The sequence below is a fragment of the Crocodylus porosus genome, unplaced genomic scaffold (assembly GCF_001723895.1).
Source record: "Crocodylus porosus isolate Cpor-Errol unplaced genomic scaffold, CroPor_comp1, whole genome shotgun sequence".
Classification (NCBI taxonomy): Eukaryota; Metazoa; Chordata; order Crocodylia; family Crocodylidae; genus Crocodylus; species Crocodylus porosus.
In genome coordinates this window covers 60,775,267-60,794,427 of record NW_017728950.1, presented here as the reverse complement: position 1 = coordinate 60,794,427, position 19,161 = coordinate 60,775,267, and the positions used below count along the sequence as shown (strand labels likewise).

At 42.0% G+C, this 19,161-nt stretch overlaps 1 protein-coding gene across 2 annotated transcripts in view; it reads left to right on the top strand.

The window, feature by feature from the left end:
• Positions 1-19,161, top strand: part of SMARCA2 (SWI/SNF related, matrix associated, actin dependent regulator of chromatin, subfamily a, member 2) — a 190,649-nt gene that overhangs the window by 905 nt on the left and 170,583 nt on the right. For both annotated transcript variants that reach the window (XM_019554883.1, XM_019554884.1), the window contains exons 2-3: positions 10,355-10,615; positions 17,878-18,007. In XM_019554883.1, the coding sequence (XP_019410428.1) occupies positions 10,391-10,615; positions 17,878-18,007 (355 nt within the window). In that variant the 5' untranslated portion in view covers positions 10,355-10,390. The remainder of the gene's footprint in view (positions 1-10,354; positions 10,616-17,877; positions 18,008-19,161) is intronic.

Genomic DNA, 19,161 nt, shown 5'->3' with positions numbered 1-19,161 from the left:
GGGGGCTTTGGGGGTGGGGGCCAGGAAAAGTTTTTGGGTGGCTGATGAAGTGCAAAGACAGAGAGGGGGAAGGGGCGGTTAAGCCTCTGTTGCTGTTGGTGGCTGGGGCTTTGGAGGGGCATAGAGAGAGGTTGTGCGTGTGTGCGCGATGTGGAGCAGCACTGACAGAGACTCAGGAAGGCACAGCAGAGGTTTGGGGTGGTTGTGAGGGTTGTGTGTGTGAGAGAGAGGTGGCTGGGAGGCCTGGTGTGTGTGAGAGAAGGGCTGTGTGTGTAGCAGACGCAGAAAATCAGGAAGTCACAGCAGAGGTTTGGGATGGTTTGGAGGGGTTATGTGTATGGTGTGTCAGAGGGTGTGTGTCTGTGTGTGTGTGTCTGTGTGTGAGTGAGTGTAGCAGCAGCAGAGAATCAGGAAGTCGCAGCAGAGGTTTGGGGTGGCTGTGTGTGTGTAAAAGAGGTGGCTGGGAGGGCTGGTGTGTGTATGAGGCTGTGGGTATGTGTAGCAGCAGAGAATCAGGCAGTCGCAGCAGAGGTTTGGGGTGGTTGTGAGGGTCCGTGTGTATGTGGCGGCAGCAGAGAATCAGGAAGTCCCAGCAGGCAGACAGGCGCTCACACATACACACACACACACACGCACACACAGGCGCGCACAGACATGTTTGATCAGTATGACACGATGACGGAGGGAAGCCGCGCAGCGGAGAGCCGGGCCTAGCTGTGCCGGGGGCCGGGCTGCCCCCTCCCGCCCGACCCTGCTCCCCCCCCGGCGGGCGGGAGTGCTTCGGGCCGGCGGTCGGGGCAGGGGGAAGGTAAAGCCCCGGAGCGGGCCCGGGGGATCTCCGCAGCCATGGCGCGGACTGGAGGTGGAGGTGGGAAGGGGGGCGGGGAGCGGAGCTGGCGCTGCTCGGAGCCCGTCGATCGGCGCTCAAACTTTCCAGAAAGGCAGGGGGGAGCTGGGGGACGGGGCCGGGCTCCGGGTGCCCGCACTGCATGTCGCTCGGGGCCACGGGAGCCGTGCGCTCCAGCGGCAAAGTTGAGGCCTATGCGTTTCCCCAGCGTCCCGGAAGAGTCACTGGAGGGGGAGCGGGGGGTGTTGGGAAGGCCAAAAATGTATACAAAAAAAAAAAAAAAAAAGCAAAAAAGCTGGCAATTGAATGGAGCCAAGCGGAGGGGGACGGGACCGTCTCCCAGTCTGGGATCAGAGTACAGATCTCCAGGGGGCTGAAGTTAATGCGCCTACAAGACACATGGCGCTGCCTCCCCCTCCACCACGTTGCATTAACTCCTTGCTGGAGGAGCCTTCTCTGGGGCCTAGGCTGTGTGTTTGTGTTTGTGTGTGTGTGTACAGTGTGTGTATACACATGTAGTGTGATGTGTGTGTGAATGTGTATGTGGTGTGGTATGTGAGTATACCTGTTTGTAGTGTGGTGTGTGTGTGTATGTATAGCATCTTCATTTTCTTTTCCTCCACAGGGATTGTGATAGTATGAGTGTGTGTATGTATGCATGTATGTATGTACAGTACAGTGTCTTCATTTTCTTTTCCTCCAACAGATTTGTGAGTGTGTGTGTGTGCATACAGTGTGTGTGCATACAGTGTCTTCATTTTCTTTCCCCGCCCAACAGGACTGTGATAGTGTGAGAGCAGCCAGTCCAAACCAGCCAGGGGGTTCCTGACCCAGGAGGGGTTTTTTGCTGCAGTGGGCATGTGCTTTGGAGAAGCATAAAAAAAAAAAAAGAAGTGTTGTGGTTAAATCTAAAGTGTGAGGCTAGAGCTGGCCTTGGAGCTGGTTTGCCTTCCTTGTTCTCCTCTTCAGTTTCCTTTCTTGTCTTCCCCATCATGTCTGATAATCAAAAGTCCTGTAAGGAAAGAGTGCCATTCTTTCTGGGTGGTGGCTGTAGGTGGTTGGTGAATAAGTTAGGTAGAAAGTTACAGGCACAAGGTTTGTGTAAAAATGGTAACAACCTATAGCTGGCATTTTAATTTCCTTTCAAAAGCAGCCTGGGTGATGTAGCATTTCCAGTTTTGTTCCCTTTGCGCTTGTGCCTGCATTTTAGATCCTTTTCTTCACTCTTTTTTAGTTCCAGGCGTGGAACCAGGAGTTCTGGACAATGAATGTTAAACCAGAATTCCCTTCCTTTAGTAGTATACCAGCTACATGTTAGGAGGTGGGGCAGCTTTTGCTCTGTGAGTGAATGCATTGTTATGCAAATCAAGGCACACTTTTTCTCTTTGGGGACCTAATTGGCCTATTATTCTCCCTGACTTTTTTCCTTTTGTCCTTTTGTTACTTGAGGGGGGGGAAATGATGTACCAGAAGGACAGGATTAGAGACAGGTTTTTGTGTCCATGTGTGATACATCAGTAATATAAAGCAAAGGGATTATATGGCTAATGAGCATTTTTAAATAAAGTCAAAGTTAGCTGTATCATGTAACACATGTGGACTTGACAGGTGAGGGTAATGCTTTATTAAATACAGTATTTCTCTCGTGAGGCATGGCTCGGCTCTAGGACTGGCATTACTATGGTGTTTCATAGAACATATGCACCACAAGAGTGTGTTCAAAGTAGTCTTTAGATCTTTTCTTTTGTTCATTTCTGAAGTGGTCTGTGAGCATTTTTTGTCAAGTTTGAAAAGTGCTTTGACCAACACCTGAGGCTTGAGATTGACAAGAAAAAAGTGTTCCAGCTAGCATTTTCTATATTTAATATATCCTTGACAGAATTGTAACTTAAATTAAAATCTGCAAATGTATTTTTTTTAGTTTTTTTGTTGGACTTTGAAGTTAAGATCAGAATGTGCACAGTAGTAACTAAAAAAAGTCTGCACTTCTTTCTGAAATTTTTTATGATCCTGATTAATAATAATACTGTGATCTAGTGACTCCTTTCTAAAGGGAAGTTTTCATTTAGGGACACACATGAGAAGGCTTATACAAATAATTAAAATTCTTTTATTCTATGTTTGTGTTTCTTGGTGCTATTGAAGATCTTTGTATACAAAGCAAGCGTCCTTGACCTCCACCCTTTCACACTTCCTCAACCCAATTTTTTCCTTTCTGATTGATCCTCCTGTGAAGTAAATGCAGGATTATGACATTAAAGATCACTTGTCATGAAACTGACATCAAAGAGAAGCTTATGCCTTATTTGCAAGATAATACAATAGAGGATGGAAGAGCAAAGGAGCAAGTCCTCATTTAGATGCATAACTTAAGTAGTTTACAAACATAAGATGATTATAAAATTGGGGATGTGGCTGGATTTTTTTTGTTGGAAATGTGTAAAGGTCTCCTCCTTATGAAAGCATCTATTATTGCTGACCTTCCTGCTCCCCTCACTAGCAACAGGTTGCCCTACTGCCACCCTTCCACCTCCCACCCCCTCCCGCCAGGTCTTATATTTTATTAATGCTGGGTGAAGGGGCTGTCACAACAGCAGACTTTCTAGGACAGGAACTGGGCAACAATCCAGCTCTGATCCAGCATGGGTTGGGTGGCTTCTGTGGTGCAGCAGCAGCAGGCACTTTCTCCATGCCTATGGTGGGGCCAGGCAGCTGGGAGCTGCACCCACACCACTGCTGCTTTTCTGAGCCTCCTGCTACATGGTGGCATGGAAGCAGCTTCCAGCCAGTGGGTAGCTGTGCTGGGACCAGGCATTTGCAAACTGCCTCTGTGCTGCTGCTTCTCACACCCTCCCTGCCTTTGGCTGCAGTGCAAGCACAGCTGGAAGCTGCCCTGCCCCAGCGAAACTCATCACTAGCTGGAGGTTGCATCCATGCTGCAGATGGGGTTGGGGTGAGAAGTTGGGGCAGCGCTGATGCAGTTTGCAGATGCCTGGCCTTGTTACAGCTCCCCACCAGCTCAAAGCTGCACCCACACTGCTGCTGGGGAGCTGTGACTGGGAGAAACTGGCAATGTGGGCACTGCTCCCAGCTATCTGGCCCCAGTGCAGGTGTGGGGAAAGTCCTCTGCCCCCATTGCTGATGTGCTGCCGAAGCCACCTGGCCTGCTTTGGACTGGACCTGGGAGGGTGATGAGAAGCAGCGGTGGCATGGGCGCAGCTGAAAGCTGTCTGGCTTTGGCACAGCTCCTCGCTTCCTGGTCTTGATGCTGAGACAGGCAAAGCCCTTTAGCCGGATCTGGCCTTGGATTTTAGCTTGAGTTAACTTGAATTAAGAACAAACCTTTTTTTCCTGAAATGAAGACAAAGCCAGGCTATGCCCCTCAGTAGTACAACAACTGCCTTTCCCTCTTCCCACTTCCTAATTATGGCTTTTGTTCTTCAGAAACTGACATGAAGAGGATGTTCAATAACTGTGATTAATGCCTGCGGAAAAGGTCACAATGTGGAAACTTAATCCCTAACCAGTCAGCAAAGTCATGAGTCAGTCGTCTGTCCCCCCTTTAAGCAGACTAAGGTCTACACATGAAGTGCTAGGAGAAATACAGATTTGGGAGGGAGAGGACTTGCTCTGAACATTTGGATAGGCTATTTAAGTGACTTATGCCTAATTCTTGAACTTCAGTGATTTGGAAAGTTGCTTACAGTTTAGAGTGCAACAGTGAATTTTTTTCATGAAGTACCTGAACTGTGGAGCCAGATCCCCAGTTGATATTAAATACAGGGAACTGTTGATAGAAAATGGAGTTACACTAGTTTATACGCATTGAAGACTTGAGTGTGCACCTTTATCAGCTTCTGTTGTTTTTCTGGACGCTATTTCTTTATTGGCTTAACAACTGATTGGCCATTTTAATAAATATCTATCATAAAATGCTGTATAGGAATGTAACATAAAAATACATCAAATTATTTATTAGTTTGTTTGTTTTATTGAGTGACACAGTCTTCCTTACTGCTGGACTCTTAACCTTTCAGAATCTGTCTCAGGTATGCAACCGACTTTTTTCAGTTAAAAAAAGTCAGAAGTTAGTAACACAATTCTTATTTTTCATGTTGATGTAGAAAAGGTGCTCCCATGTTTTTCTGTTTCCAGTAACAAGTATCATGACATTCTATTGTATCTTTTCAAAAACACCTGCCAGGCCAGGATTTCAATTGGGAAACGGGTGGAATGGTAATTATTTTCCTATAGATGTGACAAGGATATTGTGAGGCGTTCTGCACCGCAGTGTTATCAGCGTGCTCCTGACCCTCAGGTCTATGTTGCCTTTTCATCAGATCCAAATGGTGCAGTTTCCATGTTTTCCAATATCTGGCCAAGGCAGGGGATCTGGCTGATAACAACCTGGCTTTGACTCAATCTAGCTTGCCTCAGTCTGGAAAAAAACTGATGCAAATCATCTAGAGAAATTGAAAATACTGGTAGCTCCATCTTTTGCTTGAGTATATTTACCCCATGTCATAAAATTCTACAATCTTTGAATTCTTTTGTATGTCCCTCTGTTTTGGGGATTCCCAATTAGCTATGGCCACTTGTTGCTTGCTTGGCCTTTTTGTTTGGGTTTGGTTAAGACTGCTTCTATCAGAGAGTATCTTTTGAACCTTTTCCTACTGTGGAGCTATCATCTGTGTCCTGGTTGCCTCCAGGTTATAATATGTAATGCACTCAGATGTTTTTGGTGTCTAAAATCAAACCAGTAGGTACACAAATACAGATGAAAGTTCTGTATTGTTCAGAATGTGTTAGCAAGAACACGATGCAATAGTGTCAGCCCTTTCAAGGATTTATTTATCTGGTGTTCATAACACATTTGAATTCTACAGAATGCAGACATTTACCCTGTCAGCCCTTGTGGTCCACAAAGGGCTGCAGAGCATGGCTGCAAGGGTGACAGGTCCCCAGGAGGCCATGTTCTTCAATAAGGATCATGTGGATGTTGCCTTTTCTGTTATCTTCCCCTCTCCCCATTTAGCTCCGTTGAAGTCACATTAACAAGGATTCTTTCCAGGATCTTGCCTCTGAGGAATGCAACGATGGTCTGTGAGATGCCCCCATATATCCATGTAATCAGTCGTGGTATTACATCCTCCCTCAGTATGGACCCAGACACAAGAGGTTCTTTATTGGATGGGAGGGGGCGTTCCCCTTGTATGTGGAAGAGGAGAGCATGGCATGTGGCTGAACATCTTTGTATTCTGTTTTATAGCTGGTAAAAATGATCTGGCCCTTTGTTTGGTGGCTTTCATAGAAGGAATATTTCAATTCTAATGTAAAATGACTGCTAGAATGGAAACTGGGATTACAGTTCAGAAAAGGGGAGGGTCTTTTCCAGGTTGTTACTGCAATAGTCTGACATTTGTAGGAGCCCTGAGAACTGCAAGCTTGGACACTTAGAGTGCTGACAGATGTGAAAAAAAATCAAGCACTTTACAAGAAGAGGAAGCGCATTAGTTTGACGTGGCTTCCCAGCTTCTGTATGGATCAGGCACTTCAGCAGGGCTTTTTGGTAGTTTTATCTAATAGCTGATTGAATCAGCTATTAGATAAAAGCACCAAAACACCCTGTTGAAGTGTGGCAGACATGGTTCTTTGGGTAAATCCGATATCTTTTATTAGACCAACTCAAATAATTGGAAACGTTCTTCTAAGCAAGCTTTTGGGCACAAATAACCTTCATTAGGCTGAGGAAGCATCTGCAGATGGTCTATGTTCTTCCTGGATGGATTGGTAAAGCAGCCAGAGGCCAGTTTGTACGCAAGAAAGCCAGTCAGTTAAAATGTAAATTGAGGTGGTCAGTAGGTGAGAGACAGGTGGGGGGCAAAGGGAATGAAAGTGGCTGTAGTCAAAGGATGAGAGACAGGAGGGTGGGGGGAAAGGGATTGAGAATAGCTGGTAAAAAGTGGAGGGTTTACCTGCTGAAGTGTGCAGTCTATATAGATGGGTCAAACTAATGCCATACCTCTTCTGGGTATGCATTACGCTTGCCATTTTTTGTTTGTTTGTTTTTTGGCATCTGTAAGCAGCCAAAAATCAGTGGTGGTTATGTGACTTTATACAAATGAACGTCTGGGTCTTAGTTCTTACCATTAGAGGCAGAGGAAATGTTCTGGGTTTTTACTATTATGCTTACAATACAGTTGGAAACATTTATACATTTTCTCATTTCTGTAATAAAGGTTAATTCGCAGTCCGAACAAATTTGTCAGTTCTGACCATGATTTGTCTGCTTCTCTAAACAGAATCTTAATCACAGTCGACAAAAGTTATACGTGGAATCTTGCACCCAAATTTAGTTTTCAGCACTGGTTTTTGAGTTTCATAGGAAACCAAATAATTTAGATTGCCAACTACCTTTGAATTTAAATGGGAATTGAGTGTCTAACTTCTTTAGGCTCTGTTGACAATCCCAGCCTTGTTAAACAAAAAGAGATATTCTCAGAACAAATTCAGTCATAAGCTCGTTAGCTGTTATGCTTCATCCTCAATTGGAATAGTAGAATTCAGTCTGTTCTGTTTTATAACAGGGAAACTGCACCCTCATTTTAGGATTACTTTTATCAGATGGATGACCACCTTACATTAAATTGTTGTGTGCCCTTGGCTAGGGTGTAGACATTGTTATATGTGCCTTTAAGAGGTTAGGTTTTCTATACCAAGAAGTTTTATAATAAAGCATGTTCTTTTTAAAATAAACTTTCTGAATAAAAGTATGTTTAAGAAGATTCCACACTGTTATCCTACAAGATGGGATAAATTTATCCCCTCTTACCAAAAATAAAATTAAAGCACTTGATTTGGAGCAAAGAGTGCAGCAGGATTGGCCTCTGGTAGTGATTATTTTTACAGTTTAGGCAGTTGGTAATCTGCTAGACAGGAATTTAAATCTTCCAAGTTTGCCTACAAGAACTTTTTAATGTTCATATAAATAACCTTGCAACTTTAATGGAGCTGTAACTGAGGCCAGTTAATTTTTATGAAAACTCAAAATTAAGTTTGAAGTAAATGTATGTGTGAGGGGAGATTTTAATGTTAAATTTATTAGTATTATTTCTAATGGACAGGTTTACATAAAAATAACACATGGGATTCTGCACCTAAGGATGCAGTGTGATGAAAGTATTTATTGTACTTTTACATTGATTGCATAGCTGGTGTCTTAAATTTAGTTTTAATGGAGGTGCTGGTGCTAGGTTTTGCCTTGTTAAAATATTTGACTTTTGACTGCTGTGATACAGGGAGCCTAACAGAAAAAGGGTCCTTCTGTGAGTGTGGCAGCACTTTCTTACATGGGGGATATCTTCCTCTATGTTTAATCTTCCCATTTGTTTATTCTTTCCTTATACCGTGGGGCAATATTTTGTCCCGAGGACAGTCAAATTACGAGGACCCTTCTAAGAAGCTATAACCCGATGTATGCAGTTGTGATAATTTTAAAGCGTGATTCCTTTTGTGGCAATGCTGTGGGATTGTGAGGTACTAATTAGCCCCTGTGGTGTTCTGTTGTTAGCTTTTGTTTTGAACTATGAAGCTTCAGAGGTATCACCATGTCTTCCCCTGCAAGGCATAGGCTCCCAAGGTAGTTTATTTTAAGTGAGTTCAGTAGTACTTGTTCTAATTTGTTGCCCTGAATCAGGACAGAAAATTAGATGATAAAACATAATAATCAAGAGTTTCTAAACTCAGGCTTGTTAAAACACTTTTAGTTCCCGACTGAAAACATGGGAGATAAGGAAATACTTTCTTAATGTAGTAGGCTTTTCTATTTGTATGACATAAATACAATTGATTTATCAAATACACAAAACCGGCAAAAGGAGAAAGGTAATCAATACTGTAAACTTTAAATTCCTTGTCCATGCAACAGAAACAGTATGGCCCATCCAGGAGTGTCATACCAGTGGGACCTTCCCTGTATTGTTTTGCCAGTGGGTCTCTTCTCTGGGACTTGGTGGGGTTCATGAAAGGTAGTTTGTCTTCTTTTGTCCATTTGGCACTTGGCCTCTCTGCTGATTTTGCTACTTGGAATGACAATTCTGATAATGGTTTTATACCAGTTTTCTTGTGACGGGATTGAGACCACTTCTTAGGTCACTGAACAGTCCCGGAGGATAATAAAGTTCAGTGACTACCTATTTGGGGTGCCTGTGAATCTAGGTCTGAAAGACCAAACAAACAAAACTTTGTTTCATTATCAGTTCCTTGACCCATCTACCTTCCCTTGAAGAATTATGTTAATTCTTACAGAATGGTATCAAAATAGACTACACTTACATTTTGTTTTTTAAACCCTGGATGCTTATGTTGCTGGGGTCATCTGAATCCAGCTGACCTCCTGCCCTTTCGGCAGGGGCTGGACCTGATGATCTTGTGAGGTGCCTTTCAGCCCTAATGTCTATGAAATATGAAATCTATGATTTGGAGAGATCCCTATTTTTTTGGTCTTAGGTAATTCTAATTACATTTATTGTTATTTCTGGACAAGCCACAATGGGAAATAACCTAATCACTTCCTTTCGTGGAGTTCAGTGACATCGGTGTCTTTGCATTATAATGCACAATCTTTCTTTGGTAAAGGTTAGCTAAAAGGTCTGAACGTTAGCTACTGACAACTTCATCGTCTGAATGGGAAGATGAAAGATTCAAACTTAGAGCCTGCTTCCATTTGTTTTGTTAAGGATGCAGAAATAAATAGTAATAGTTGGTTCTCCAGTGAGTTGAGGACTATAATTCGTTCTCTGGGCTCTTGTCATTTTATAAGCCACTTGAGTTACATTCTCATGGCTTGTGACATCAGCAGAACCCCTCAAGTGAACTGCAAACAGAGTTGTACCAAAGCAATCCATTGTCCATAGTTGGTTTTAGTTGATATTATTACTGCATAAAGAGGTAACCAAATAGTTGTCCTATATTTAATATATTTTTAAAATCTGTATTGTGTAAGGGTCCATTCTCATTTTTTCATACTTGTTTCCCTGCAGCATTATGACTCTTAAAAATAAGAACATCAGTCATATCTAAGGCTCTGTGGAGTGCCTCCAATAATGCTTCCTCTCTGACTTCATAACTTGGAGTCCTCCTCCAACTTATAACTTTTTTTGCTAACAAGTTAATTCACTTAAAATTTACATTCTCTAGTGGATGTTCCTGCAGTCTAACAAATACTTTGTTCTGGGGGTGATCTATAAATATCCAGAACTTCCTTGAACTGTCTTGTTTCTTTGTCATTCCACTGACCTTTTTCAAAGATGGGTAGGTTAGTGCATTATGCTGAAGATTACTGGCACATTTTCTGCTAAAGAAAAGGGCCGGGGGGGCGGGGAAGGGGGACGCCAGACGGGGTGTAGAGTGCTCATCAAAACTTTTTTCCAAGAGTAGATGCTTACTGTCTGTGCTCCACTTATTTTGAAGTTACATAGGAAATACTTATTTTTGTTTCTATTTTAGAGCTGTTCTGTTGATTGGAAGAAAGAAGGAAAATAGATGTCCACGCCAACAGACCCTGGCGCAATGCCTCATCCTGGCCCTTCTCCAGGGCCAGGTCCATCACCTGGACCAATTCTAGGACCTAGCCCAGGACCCGGACCATCCCCAGGTTCAGTGCACAGCATGATGGGGCCAAGTCCTGGACCTCCCAGTGTCCCGCATCCCATGCCAACTATGGGGCCTGCTGATTATCCACAGGAAGGCATGCACCAAATGCACAAGGTAATTATTTCTCCAAGTGAGTGCTGTGATTCTCAGAGTTATAGCTATTGACAAAAACCTGCTCTTACTGCTGTCAGCCCTGCAGAGCAGCAAACTGTATTCTATTTCGCATCACTAGCAAAACTACCAGCTGAATTTGGATTCCGTCTTTATTACTGGAGATGATGCACAAATCAGATCAAACACAGCTTGAGATTTTTCAGATACCAGTTTGAGCTGCAGTGTTTGTGGTTAGACAGATCTTCACCCAGACTTGTAAACTGCAACATTTTGGTATGGTGCTCCTTGCTAGAAAATAAATGTGTATCACTGCAAGGCCATTCTGGCAGTCTTTTCTAATTGTAACTGTATGTTACATCATAGAAGCATTTTATTAATCCCATTTGGAAGCATTCTGTTCCAATTTTGCATTTTAATAGGGTTTCCCTCCTTTTTTTGCTTTTTTGCATTTTAAAAGTCCTATTTCTTTAATCTTTCATAGTGATGAAAACTTTTGTTTTCAAGTTAATTTATGTAGGCTTTGTCCCATTTTAAGGCACTTAAAACAGGTGTAATTTTAAACACATGAATAATCTTGAGTTGGACTTGTTACATGCTTAAAGGCCTGCATGCACTTAAATAATTCCTCGATTTCTCAGCAGTTCATTAAGATATTGGTAAATGTCTTTGCTTGGAATTTCTTTTTGAGAATTTTCTTCCATATGGTCCTGCCTCTCTTTGGCTATGTGGTAAAGTTACTGTGGAACGTTACCTTAGTAAAGTTACCTTACATTACCGTAGTACCTTACCTTTACCTTTACTAAGGTAAAGTTCTTATAGATCTTCATCTACACAAACACTATTAAAATTTTAAAAGGACAAGAGATTAGTTTGATATATTTTGGTGATTCTTGCTGAGAAAAATTGAAATTGTGCTGTCAGTTATAAGGCTATAGAACAGTATTCAAATTACAGTTTAAAAATAAACCTATTAAAGAAACGTTAGAAAAAAAATTCCTACCTATGAAATATAAACCTCTTCAAATTGCCCTGCTCCTTCATGGACCATTCAGTCAATATGTTATTTAGAGTTATAAATAAGGATGTGATATTAGCCAACACTTTTACCTTAAAATGTTTCATCATTGAGATATTCAGTAAAACAGAAACATAGTGGGTGACTGAAAGTTACTAGTCCAGGGCACTGAAGACCCAAACGATCACTGGGGGTTGAGGATGCTCCTGATTTCATTGTACTACTGCAGTTTTTATATGTAAAAGGGTGAATTATTGTCAGTTATATGTCAGTCAGTGCCATGCTTAAAGTTTATGCAAGTGGGGCATTTTTAGATGTGTGCATTTTCTAAAACTCTGGTACCTAATATATCTCAAACTTTTGAATATGACCTCAACTTCCTTCAATAGTTGTTTTTAAAATAGAATTTAAAAAAATGCCTGGAAAACTTTAACAATACAGAGTTCATCTATAGAGTTCAAGAACTTTACAGAAGAGGAAAGAGTCTGCTGCTGCTACTCTGTGGTCTGCAGTAGAAAGACTTATCCTGTGACGGGATCTTTTGGGTTTGTTTTTATCTAGAAGCTTGATTATGTTTCATCATGATTGTAAGGGTTTAGATAGCTGGATAGCTGACACAGTGATGATCAGTTGGTATAAACCCAGATAAAACGTTCAAAAGAACCTAAGGGATTTTTTTGAAAATGGAATTTTTATCCCTGGTTAGGTTATATATGTCCAGCATGATAGCAACTACTTGTGATCACAGATTGACCTTCTTAATCAATAGCTTCTTTTTGGCTGTGTAGTCATATCTGAATGCAGCAAATTATTTATGAGGAATAGTGCCAAATTGTTTATAATGAGGAATCTGTGGAGTGTGGCATTTTTTAAAAAGAAACAAAGTTCATACACAAAAATAAAAGTTACTTATCCCTCAGACACTTCATTCACTTAATATATCCCTTATATTTCCTTTAAATTCTGTACAGAAATACAAGTAACTTTTTATGTTTTGTTAACATAATCTTATAAATACTAACAACTCCTACAATTCATATTTAGCAATGCAAGGTTTGAAAATGAATGGCTATACGTTTAAAAAACAACCAGAAATTCCTGTCCACAGTAACTTATTCTATATTAGGTGTTATAATTAAAACAGCTACAATAAATTAATTTATCTCCTCCCCTTTCTGGAATAATCTTTTTGCCTATTAATCAGATTATCATTAAAATCATTCTGAGTTATTCCTTGATCAGAGATGAGTTAACAGCCAAGCATTGCCTAATTGCATATATTTTGTAACTAGAAAAACAGTAAGTTCAATAAAAGGTAAATATATCTTTATGTAGACTGCATATCTCTGAATGAGAGAGTATTTTGCACTTCATTTTCCCCTGCTGCAGAATTCCTTAGTTTGTGACTTTCTGACCATGTGCTGCTGCTTCATATCTCCAGTCCAACCTTTCTATGTGGTCTGTTCCCAATATTCTGCGCAGGCCACTGCTTTTGGCATTGGTGTTTCCCGATCTTGTGAGGTGCACTGCGGTGATCATCTGTGGTTTGCTTCTCCTGACAACCACATTGGTCGTTTGCATAGAGGCCCCATGTTTTCATGAGAAAGCTGCATCTTCTGAGACCCACTCTTAATCTGTTCAGGCTCTGCCATGTTTGCCATTTGTAGTTGGAGCCAGATGCTATCTCCTCAGTGGGGGCAATTCCTTGCTGACTCCATTCAACAGCTGTGTTCCCTAGATTCTACCATTCTTTTTGCCACTGGGTAGTTCTGGCTGATTCTGGTGGTGCAGTCAATGGTGTGCTAGAGGACAAAAAGCTATTTCTCGATGAGAGATGACGGTGCACTGGTTGACAACTGGTACATGGGTAGCGGTCATCTGACTCTTGTACCTGCCTGTCAGTGTTGCCTACTACTTTCGTCCTCAGGTAAGGGGGCGCTATGCTGGATTATGCATATAGGCAGAGAGCAGAGGTGAGTTTTAGGCAGCCTGTTATAGTTCTGCATATATCATTTAGGGCAGTGTCAATATGTTTACTGTGGCCATATATTTACTGTTGACCATAACCTATAGACTAATAATTGTGTGTAATGTCATAAGCAGGAATTAGGCTTTTTGTAAAGTGAGTTATGGAAACTTGAACAAAAAGTAGGATTTTTGTGGTATTTGTTAATACTGATTTTAGTCCTCTTTCACTTAATATGATGAGAGGCTGAGAGCCATGGGACTCTTCAGCCTGGAAAAGTGCAGGCGTGGGGATGATCTGGTGGCCACCTATACGTTTATCAGGGGTGGTCACCAGGATCTGAGGGAGCGTCTGTTAACCAGAGTGCCCCAAGGGATGACAAGGTCAAACGGTCACAAATTCCTCCATGACCATTTCAGGCTGGACATAAGGAAGAACTTCTTTACTGTCTGAGCTCCGAAGCTTAGAATAGACTACCACTGGCAGTTAAAGCACATACATTGAACGCCTGCAAGAGACATTTGGATGTTTATCTTGCTGGGATCCTATGACCCCAGCTGACTTCCTGCCCTTTGGGCAGGGGGCTGGACTTGATGAACTTCCGAGGTCCCTTCCAGCCCTAATGTGTATGAAATCTATGAAACTTAGCTGTTCTAACAGGACAGAGAGCAAGTGGTTTCTTCTGCCAGTGTTATTAGTTAACAGAGCTGCATACATTTGCTATTTTAAAAATCCTTGAAGTGGTGGTCTAGTCAGAAAAATAGCAGAAAATGGCACCTTCTTATCTAACATGTCTTTTTCCTGTATGAATGCTTGGTTTAGTGTAAAAACAAAGAACTTATGAGTCAACCCCAGAGAACTGATGGATTTTTCTCTTGCTCATACATGATTAACAAAATTGCTGGCAAAGTCCCAGTTGCAAGGACCAGCTATGTAACAACATTGTCCTCCAGTTATGCCTTAAGTTAAACCTGCACAGTTATACTGGCAGCTTGCAGGTACTTCAGCATTTGGCTTGAAGAATCTTTATGATGATACATCATCCAAAAAGAACCCAGCTTGACTCTTAGACCACTTGCAAACTGACAAGACCTCATCTGTAAGCAATCACGATGCAACATGAATTGTGAAATGACCTTGGGTACTGAATGTAAAACAAAGTGTAGTTAAATACAAGTTCCATAGATTTATTCATTGCCTAAATATGGATTCTGTAAATGGGAATGTCATGTGGGTCTACATATAATTGAGGCCTCCCCTACAATTTCATTTTTTAGAACCATCAGTTACAAGATACAGCCCATTCCCCACTAATGTTTTTTATGGAGAACAATGGAAAGCAGCTCTTACATTTGATAATTTTATTAAATGGTAGCTCAAGCTCTGGTGCTTTACCTATTTTCCATGGTAATTAGTACCTAAGTGAAATGTAATCTTCTTCATCCCCCTGAGACACAGGTAGGGGGACTTTGTTACATTGGTGCTGTGGGACTTATTCCTACCCAACATTGCTCTTGTGGAAATGTTTTATGCAATTTAATTGGGTGGGACCGTTAAGAGTGTGGAGAAGTTGAGTAGAGGTAGATGGGGATTATATGAGAGAAATTATTTTTTATTATGTATTGGGTAGATATATAATTATAATCATCCTATTAAACTAGACAGTTGTTCAAAAATTTGTAGGAAAGAAATGTAATGCCTCACAATTTGTATTGACTTACATTCTGTCTATTATATTGAATAAGACTTCTATGTACTAAAGAATGAATGCTATCAGGTTAAAATTATACTTGAGAAGACAAGTTTCTTCACCAAAGTTATAAGTACCATCTTCATTAAAAATGTTTTTTGTTTAAATAGAGTCATAAAAATAGAGTAATCAGTTTCACTTTCGCTAGTTTTTCCTCTAGTGCATTTCACTTTCAGGTTCTCATGCAGTAGTATAATGTCTGGGTTATATTCCTTAAGGACACCAGAGAATTTTGTCACATGTCATTAGGTTTTATGAAAACATGGAAGCATTTGCATTGCTGTTGTTTTTTTGCATAGAGGTTTTTTGGTTTGGCCTGAATGTGTCCCTTTGAACAAAATTCCTCTACCTTTTCACAGATAAAATCACTCTGCCCTGGATTGACTCCAGTGATGCTGTGAACATACATTTGTTTCCCTTTGACAGTTGGCTTGTTTCATACCAATTCTTTCATTCCCTTCTATATTTTAGTACATTTCCACTCATGAATAGGGAGGGACAGGGTTCCTTCCCCCATCTTCGGTCATCTGGCTCCATGTTCCCGTCAGGGTAGTCCGGCCAACTGCCATGGAACCTCCTTCCCTGTTGCCCGTTAGGACGGAGCAGCAACATTCAGTCGCACCAGGCATTTTTTCTGTAGCTAGATCCTTATTGTGTAGAGGAGACCCGTTTTGTGTGTATATCACCTCCTACTCTCCAAGTCTGCTTGTAGGGACTTTGGTCTTTCAACTTCAAAACACTTAGGGTTAAACTCCACTTTAGTGTGACTGTTTTATGTTCATGGACTTGCACTAGAGATGAGCTTAGGCTCAAACAGGCCTTTTTGTGGTTAATGTAGCACTTATCTGTTGTTGTTTGTAACCGGTGAATTAAGTACTGTAAATCTGTTTTTTCGGAAGTCTACCAGACTTGTGCTTCAAAATGGTGAGGGGCTTCTAGTTTCTTTTGTTGGTTTTTGTCTGGAAAAGCCAAACCAACATAAAAATGGATCCATTTTTTTCCTAGGTATTAATTGGTGTGGGGAAAAATTTTAAAGCCTTTTTAAAATGATGTAGGAACTTTTGCAAAACATCTTGTTTCTGTGCCTTCTGTAATACTGTTAATGAAATTTTGAATCAAAAGGAGACATAGCCTTTATTTCCTTTTTTATTTTGTATTTTTTAAACATCATCTTCATGTGTGGGTGGGGAAATGTTAGTTTCTTATCACTTTGTAATCAAATTTAGCTAGTTAGGTAGAAAATAAAATGCAGGTTAAAGTTTTAAAAGAAAATTAAAATTGGTATATGTGTTTGAATTTCTCTCTGTGAAAAATATAATTTTCAACCAGATCCATTTAAAATCTGTAAAAAGTACTGCCTACAAAGATACAGTCTCTCCTTTCTCATCTCCTTTAATTTGATACAGTCTTTTCTTAACTTCTTTTTTTTTTGCTCCTGTTTTCCCTCAGACTAAATTTCTTTGCTTCTTTATCTGTGTGCTTTCTGAGAGTTAAAAATTGCAGCTAGCACATGCAGTGCCCAGAGCAGGGCCTATAAGATCTTCAGGCATTCGGTCACTTGACAAGGAAGGGAGATCTTCTTCTGCAGGCAGGGGAAAAATGAAAAATGCCAATCTCTTCCTTACCTCTAGTCCCCAAGTACACTTTAACTACAGCTGACAAATAGAACATACCTTTTGGCTAGTGATTTGCTGATTATTTTTTTCACTTAGATGTCTAATTTTCTCTTTAAGCCCCTTTCATTCTTCTGATATGACCTTCCTCTCCCTCATCTATTTTTACCCACTTTATCATACATGTCTCTCTTCTGTTCTCCACTCATCTCTCCCCTAGCATTGGGTCGTGACCGCAGGTTCCCTTTTCTTGGCTCAGACTTTTCCTTTCTTTCTTGTTGGCCATCTTGAGATGGAGCCAAGTCCTGCTGGTCCTGCTTACCTTCCAGAATATGATTGAGCGGCAGTGATTGTGTTGGATGCAGTTATGTGGTGACTACATCCTCTCCTATGTGCAATCTTGATGTCAAGAAAGAAATGACATTTGGGGTATTTCATTACAGCAGAGACTGCAAGGCAAAGGGTGGGTTAAAAATAACTAATTTAATTTCAGCCAGAGCCACGGATTGTACTTGCCTAAGTGGTTGGTATTTCACTGCTTTGTAATAGGAGGACTGCCCAATTTACTTCTTTAAGTATTGTCCAAACAGAGTGCTGCTTGTCTCTAGTTTGCAGTCCTTGAAATTGCCTAAGCAGCTGGGAGAGGAGGTGGAGAAAGGAAAGGGAGGGAGGGGGTGTGAAGTCCTTTAAGAATGCTTCAAAGTTATGCTCTGTTGTCCCAATAGAGAGACTCCAGAAGACACTGGTGGGAGGAGGGTCTTATTTTAACTATTTGCAATAAGACCCAGAAGAGGTTTTCAATCTTTAAATTTGTTTATTTATGACATATTTGTGTGATTGGCATTTAATATTTTGTAGTTGTTTTGGAGGACTTGTACACTACCTCAGTGTAAATCTGTGTTTGTTTTCATTTTGCAGTCCATTGATGGCTTGCATGACAAAGGAATGGTTGACGATATGCACTGTAGCTCCATGAAGAGTGCAAGTATGCGACCACCTCACCCTGGAATGGGCCCACCTCAGAGTCCCATGGATCAACATAGCCAAGGTTAATACTAGTTTTATATGCAATACAAAAGATGGCTTTCTTTTTTTTATTCTTACAACTTACACTAAGCCTTAACGCCTTTGTGCCAAGTTTCCCAGTTAGTTTTGTGCATGGTTTGGGAAGGATAAAACTGTGACCTTTGGAAAAACTATTTCTTTAAATCAAGGGTGTCAGACTTACCTGGCCAGATTTATGCAGGACTGGTCCACAGGCTGAAGGAATGCCATGGGGCCATCCCTGAGGGCTGGATGGGGTCATGGACTCCTCTTCCTCCCTTGCAAGATCCAGCACCCATGGTGTCTACTTTGGCTGGTCTGGGACGCATGCTACCTGCAGTGCTTGTTCCAAGAGCCAGCCTTAGGGAAAATGGTGACCTAGGCGGACTTGTATTTTGGTGCCCCCTCACCATCTGGGTTTCTCCCCCCAGCATTTCATTGGTGCTGCTGCAGACAGAGGTGGATGGATGGATGGGTAGAGGCACCAGGACTGGAGCAGGTGCCACCTCACCAGCAGTGCCCGGCCCAGCTCTCCTGAGTAGCAGCAGCCTCAGGGACAGCAGCTCCTCAAAGATACTAGCTCCCAAGTTGCAGGCAGACAGTACCTCCCCTGTCCCTGCCCCTTGTTGCCCCTTGCCAGGCTGCCAGGGTAGGCTGCATCCAGAAGGCTGCTGTGGTGAGGGCAGGGACATGTTCTGCTGCCACCTGAGCCTGGCATGGGGTTGGGGTTGCCCAACTGTGGAGTGATGTGGCGGGTGGGGGGCACCAGAGCGGAACAGGACATTTACCTGCTTTGTGGGGAGGGAAGGAGTGCTGGTTCACATGGCTGAGTTGGGATTGTATGAGGGGATTTCATGGGGGTGGGGGTGATGAATGGGCTTGGCTGGCCCCTGCTGGGCTGGGCTGGGCTGGGCACCACTTCTGTTTGGGGCAGGGATTGGCTGGGGTGGGGTGAGATGGGGCAGAGTGGCATGGTTGGTGCCCCCTGACCACGGTGCCCTGGGTGGTTGCTCATGTTGCCTACCCTTAAGGGTGGCTCTGCCTGCTTCAGGTGGTCTGGAGTAGATTGACTTTTATTAGTAGATGTTTTGGATGGGGAATCCAGGAAAAAGATGACAAAGTTGAGATGGAAATACAGAGCGCCCGAGCGAGGGACTA